At 19.5% G+C, this 6,610-nt stretch overlaps 2 protein-coding genes across 3 annotated transcripts in view; both read right to left on the bottom strand.

The window, feature by feature from the left end:
- Positions 1-122: 122 nt before the first annotated feature.
- LOC102676410 (DNA-directed RNA polymerases I and III subunit RPAC1-like) lies at positions 123-4,313 on the bottom strand. Of its 2 annotated transcripts, XM_006612013.2 has the most exons (8): positions 4,103-4,313; positions 3,958-4,017; positions 3,703-3,893; positions 3,458-3,642; positions 3,196-3,384; positions 1,093-1,286; positions 465-785; positions 123-368 (listed from the first exon to the last, which is right to left on the bottom strand). In XM_006612013.2, the coding sequence occupies exons 1-8, from the start codon at positions 4,154-4,156 to the stop codon at positions 279-281; spliced, it is 1,284 nt and encodes a 427-aa protein (XP_006612076.1). In that variant the 5' UTR covers positions 4,157-4,313; the 3' UTR covers positions 123-278. The 2 variants fall into 2 exon arrangements, with proteins under 2 accessions (XP_006612076.1, XP_006612075.1); XM_006612012.2 differs by lacking the exons at positions 123-368; positions 465-785; positions 1,093-1,286 and adding exons at positions 2,506-2,756; positions 2,833-3,081.
- An 818-nt stretch (positions 4,314-5,131) lies between these two features.
- LOC102676269 (ATP synthase subunit gamma, mitochondrial) overlaps positions 5,132-6,610 on the bottom strand; it is a 3,003-nt gene continuing 1,524 nt past the window's right edge. Inside the window, exons 2-3 of the mRNA XM_006612011.2 lie at positions 5,879-6,422; positions 5,132-5,594 (exon numbers count right to left, since the gene is read on the bottom strand). Of these exons, the coding sequence (XP_006612074.1) occupies positions 5,228-5,594; positions 5,879-6,405 (894 nt within the window). The 5' untranslated portion in view covers positions 6,406-6,422 and the 3' untranslated portion in view covers positions 5,132-5,227. The remainder of the gene's footprint in view (positions 5,595-5,878; positions 6,423-6,610) is intronic.

Genomic DNA, 6,610 nt, shown 5'->3' with positions numbered 1-6,610 from the left:
TATTTTTCTATTAAAATTTTTAAATAATAATATTTTTACTAAATTTTATAATTTCTATTAATTATATATTAATATAAATGTATTTATTCTTCAATTTCATTAAATTAATATTTCTTACTTTGTTTTAATAATAAAAACTTTTTTTTTTAATAAAAGGTAAAAGTCATTTTTTAAAAATCTTTACATTCATTAAATACATAAAAATTTATGTAAAAAATATTATATTTCATGCAATTTTGTCAGGAAAATTTAATGTTTTGTAAATTCTTTGCATATTTTTATGGTATACAACCTTCTGGAATAATCTTAAAATGTAAGCATACTTCTTGTAGTAAATTTTTTAATATCCTTGCCTGGTTCTCTGAACTCTGTAAATCCATATTTATTACAGTATAGAATTAAAATTTCTTTTTAATAATTTGCTCTAAATAAATGTATTTTGAAATTGATTTAAAGAAACTTACCCCATTTATTATAACAGTTGGTATGAAAGAAATTCTTGGTATTAAAACATTTGTTAATTTTCCATATTCAGCCAAAAGTTCTTTACCTTTTTCTTCATTATAACACTTAAATATAGGATTATAATCTATATTCATTTTTTTTGCACAGGTTTCCATGATCTTTTTTGGTATCATGTTATTTTTAATCATACAAGATAGATATTCTAATTTAATGGAAGAATTCTTTAAAATGTCTATAGAACATGCATGAATAATATTTGCTGCACATTCAATAGGTCCATGTTGACATTTAAATTCATATCCATCTTCTGTTTTCAATGTCTATAAAAAATTTAATTTAGATGAATAATTCTAAATATATATTTATTTTTATCTTTAAAAATAATAAATAATCTTTTAATTTAATTTAAAAATATTTAAATAAGCAAGATACACTAATCTATTGTTATTGAAATGAAAAATGGAAAATATAATAGATGACATATAATAATGACATATTATGATAGAATATTATTAAAATTATTTTATTATTATATATATTATTATTATATTAATATATAATAATACATAATTTTTAAGAAATATATTATATTTAAAATTTTCTTTTTTTTTATTTAAAGTGTCTTACCATAGCTTTTCCATATGGTATAAATTCTATTCGTACATTATCTGGAATTCTGTGATATGTTGGTAATAACTGTTTTATGAAAAAACTGCGTGAATCTGGACATAGTGCTTCATAATAAATAGCTATGTGTATCTTTTGTGCATTTTTCTCTTCTTTTTGGCTTAATGTTATTGGTTGATTATCCTGAAGCTGTGCTATACAAAACTTAGCAGATATCCAAGAAAATCGAGAAAGTTACATAATTATTTTTATTTTTATTTTTAAGCCATTGACATGAAAATTAAATATTTATATGTATAATAATAATACTTTATTTTTATAAAATTTATTTCATTAATTTTAATATATAATTTATTAATTATGAAAATTATTTATATCAATATAAGTTTTACATTGATTAACTACTTATTTAATGTATATAATTTAGAGTTATATAATAATAATTTATATGGCATTTAGAATTGAAAATTATAATTATTAAATTTTTAAATTAACATACTAATAAAATAATAGTTAATTAATTATATATTAATTAAAACTATATTATATATTAATAAAAAATATCTTAAAAAATCAATTTTATAATATTTGTGAACATGGATTTTTACCTTTTATGCCAGATTTTCCTTGTGTAAAATTCAACCATATTTTCGAGGATTGCCAAAAAAGTAAAACTGACAGAATAATCAATAATATCTTCCATCGAAAAATTCCTAATCCCATTATCCGTAATTGTAAAAACAAAACTTAAAATGATGATAGAAAAATATAAAATTTTACTTGTGATAAAAGTTTAGTGCAAGAAGTCTATGGTATCGCATCACAATAAACATGGAAGTAAATTATTATTTTGTACTATCTATTCTTTAATTTGAATTATTATATATTTTATTATAGAAATAGAAGATATAATTGATATAAACATGTAAAATAAAATTAACTTATATATATTACTAATTAAATATATTGTTAAAAATATTTTTTTTAATTTAATAATGATAAAAATATATATTAACAATTTAATAAAGAATCAAATTTTAATTATTTTTATATGATGTTTAAAATAATTTATAAATAATTATAATAATTTGCAAATTATATGTATTAAGCTTATAATAATCATACAATTTTAAATTATATATAAAGTATAAAATAACAAATTAAATAACTGATAACCTCAAATATATCAAATATATCAACAAATTGAATAATTAAAATTATTTTATAATTTTATTTTATTATTTTATAATATATTATTATATAAAATATTTAAATATCATGGAATACAAGAAACAAAAAAATATATTATTTTATAATTATTTTATAATTATACATATAAATAATATTATACATGAAAAAGTTAGTATTTAAAATTTAAATTTTTTAATAATGTTAAGATTTTTATAGATTTTATATATATTTACATTTATTTTTTATTAAATTATATTATAAATATTGGTATAATAAAAATTGTAATTATCTAAAATTATATATTATATGTAATTATTTATTTTTTATTATTATAATTAAAAATAATATCAATTCTAATTATTTTTCAATATGTTCAAGTTCTTCTAAAAATGTTTTACACTTTCCTTTAAGTATCTTAATTGCTTCTACAAATAATACAGATGGTAATAATGTTCCCACTGATTCAATAGTAACTATAAAAAAAAAAACAATATTAATATATATAATATTCAAATAAATAATATTTTTAGACACAATATTTCAACTTACAAATAATATGATTTCTTATTCTACTTAATCGTATACATCCTTTGAGATCTTCATGTTGAAATACATTTCTAGAACAACTATCATAGCGAGGATTTTTTACTCTGGCTTCACGAGAATCTGGATCACCAGATTTATTCTCAATTACTTCTATAACACCTATGCTAAAACAATTCTTTAAACGATCTGCCATTTCTCCTTTTACTGGTTTTATTATTTGTATATCTGGTAATAGTCTGTATGATGCTGTAGCTAAAGAAAAAGTATATACAATATTATACATATATATATACAATATATCAATTATAAAATAATTTATATTATAAAATTTGATAATATGTACTTTAGTAAATATCTAATACTTACCTACAGGAGAAAATTTAGCATGATCTTTCCCAATTCCTTTAACTGCATGCATAAAAGCATGAATTTCTTGTCCTGGACGCATTTTACATATTAAAATATCATTTTCTAAAACACCTAATTGTTCTGTTCCTCGAGGATAGAGTTCTGCTTGATGTCCAATAGGAACCCATTTAATATCTCTACTATATACTATAAATAAAATTATTTTTCTTTTTAAATTTTTACCATCTTTTTTAATTATTTACCATTATTAAATATTTACCATTGCTATTTCTATACATATCATTTGTCCTTCGAGAATCTTTAGGTGCTTGAGAATTCCAAGTACATGATATTTTAAGTTCATATCTTAATGTATCTTGATCACTAACTTCATCTTGATCTTTAGCAGTAGAGGAAGGATATTCAAATAATCTTGGATCAGCTCGAAGTGGTATTAAACCCAATCTTTAATAATAATATATGTTATTTTTAAACAAAGAGATAATTTTAAATATAAAAAATTACCTATGAGCTAAAACTTCATCTTGAATCAAACTTGTATTATTCACAATATAAACTTTTTCTATAGCCATGGTTGGTACTTCACTCAAAAGAACTCTACGAAATGCATTAGCAAACCCAACAGGATAACCTATTAAATCAAATTCTAGTTCTCTATTATCTTCAGATTCTCTCATAACTTGTATTCTAAATTCCTAAAAATATAAATCAATATATTATGCAATAATTATAACATTTTCTATTCAAATTAAAAAGTACTTTTTTAAAATTATGTAAGTTCCAATCTTGTTGAGGTTGATAATGTGTATATTCAGAAGCCTAAAAAATAAAATTATCATTAATAATTATTTATTTTAATTATAACTAATATACATATATATTGCATATTATTTAAAATGCTTACATTTGGTATACCATATTCTTCAAGAATAACACGAGATTTTCGAATTTCTTCCATTATTTTCTATTTGTTATAATTTGAGATTATATTTGAACATATAATCATACATTTCAAAGTTTGTGTTCTTCAATGTATCAAATATTGCTCAAACATATATTATTATTATAAGTATTTATTTGTAGGCATTATTTAATATTATTTAATATAGTATTTATAAATATTTATAAAATTCATTTTAATTGTGATTAAAAAAAGAATTATTATATATAAAATATTAATACGAATATATAATTTAGTTTTGAATACATAAATTTGTAAAATAAGACTATAATATTTTACATTTAGATTAAAAATTCATTAATAACTTATAAATATATAATATTTTTTCTTTTTTCAGTTATATAGTTTGTAATTTACAAAAAGATTTTATGAAAATTTATAATATTAAAGTAAAAATTTGTATAAGTATATATATATATATATATAGGAAAGAAAGAAAAGGATGATAAAAGAAAGGATCCTATATAAATGTCTTAATAGTAATTAATTTATTTATTTATTGTTTTTGAATAAGATGTAATTTGATAATTTTTTTTCATTAAAAAAATATTTATTATGTTTAACATAATAATTTTTTTATTATTTTTTTCTTCGATATATTGCTTAGACTTGTTCATTGACCGAACAATGCGACTAATTTATATGTTTCATGATCAGTGTTTTTTGTTAATAACTCTGAAATTTGTTAACAAAGTAACGAAAGATTTTGGAAAGGAAAACGTTACTTGAAATTATTTTAAGAATTTTCAATTAATTTATGTTTTCACATTTAATTTTATATTATAATTTTATTAATAATAATTTATAAATATAATATATGTAATATAATAATACAAAAGTTAATAGAATTATCCATTTTATTTGGCAGTTTTAATATAATATTATAAAGTATAGTAAATTATAATATTATAAATATTCCAATGAATAATTTGATTGGATTTGATTCAAATTAATTTTGAAATTGTGAATTTTTTTTCTTTTAATAATGTATAATCACCAATGATCGATAATTGTGTTCTACTTCACAACACTATAATGTATTAATTTTTTCATAAATATTTTTTTTTTTTAATCCAAAGCAGCAGCACCAGAAATAATTTCAATCAATTCTCTAGTAATTACAGCTTGTCGAGTACGATTGAATGTTAGAGTTAATTTATCTATCATCTCTCCTGCATTCTTACTAGCATTATCCATAGCAGTCATTCGACTTGATTGTTCACTACAAGCACCTTCTTTCATTGAATAAAATAATAAAGAGGCTAGAGAAAATTCTAAGTAGCTTTGAATTACATTTTCATCCAAAGAATCATATAAAGATAATTTTGGTGCACTAACTATTGCATTTTTATCAAAAAGAGGTAATTGATCAACACTATATGATACCACAGATTTGAATCTATTGTAAACAATACGACCAGAACCAAAACTATATCTGTAAATATTAATTTATTAAATATTATATATGTATAATATTATAAATATACAATATAATTATGTATACTAATATACTAATTAATAATTAACTAATAAATATATTATAATATATAATAATAAATTAATTAATAAAAAATTATAATATATAATAATAAATTAATTAATAATTTACTAATTATATATATAAAATTATTTTATTTTATATTTTAAAAATTAATATATAAAATATATTAATTTGAAAATTAATTTGATATTTTGTATTAAATTAATAATAATACATACCCACTGTTCATGATTTCAATTGCTACTTTGGCAGCATCATTAAATGTAGGTGGTTTACGACCAACTTCAGATGCAACAAATAATATATTATTAGCAAATAATCGTGATAAAATTGCTCGTGATTTTTCACCAACACATATAATTTTTGTATTTTCACGTTCTTTGGGATCTGCTAAAAGAGAATCTCTAATATTACGAGAAACTCCAGTATGTACAGCACCACACAATCCACGATCACTTGTTATTGCTACTACAAGTTTTTTTTCATCTTCTGGCGGAGCTTGAATTTCAGCTTGTTCATAAAAGATTTTTGTGCCAACACCAAGAGGTCTTGCTTGTTTTAAATCTCTTTCTGCTCTATTATATTTAGCAGCAGATACCATTTTCATTGATTGAGTAATTTTCTGAATATTTTTTACAGATTTTAATCTTATAGAAATGGCTTTAAGAGTTGCCATACCACGTTGATGTTGCTGTTGTTGTTGTACAGCAAGTTGTACAAGTGTTTTCATATGATTAGAAAACATTTTGGAATTAAATATTCCTGTGGGTTTGTAATAAAAATATTATCTTATATATAATATATATAATAAAATTCTTTAAATTATTCTACATTTAATATTTATAAAAAACAACTTTAATAATGTAAAAATCAAAACTAAATAATTAAAATAATCAAATATATAATATTTATTCAGTATATGATATAACTTATTTATTAAAACTACAAAA

The sequence above is a fragment of the Apis dorsata genome, unplaced genomic scaffold, assembly GCF_000469605.1.
Source record: "Apis dorsata unplaced genomic scaffold, Apis dorsata 1.3 scaffold_97, whole genome shotgun sequence".
NCBI lineage: Eukaryota > Metazoa > Arthropoda > Insecta > Hymenoptera > Apidae > Apis > Apis dorsata.
Note: the sequence above shows the minus strand (reverse complement) of the source record. Positions and strands in the feature narration are given on the sequence as shown.

Coding starts and splice junctions, on each gene's coding strand:
- LOC102676410 (XM_006612013.2), bottom strand. CDS start 4,156: ATGGAAGAAATTCGAAAATCTCGTGTTATTCTTGAAGAATATGGTATA. Junction 3,385..3,457: donor TATGTATAGAAATAGCAATG/GTAAATATTTAA, acceptor TTTTATTTATAG/TATATAGTAGAGATATTAAA. Junction 786..1,092: donor TACCATATGGAAAAGCTATG/GTAAGACACTTT, acceptor AATTTTTTATAG/ACATTGAAAACAGAAGATGG.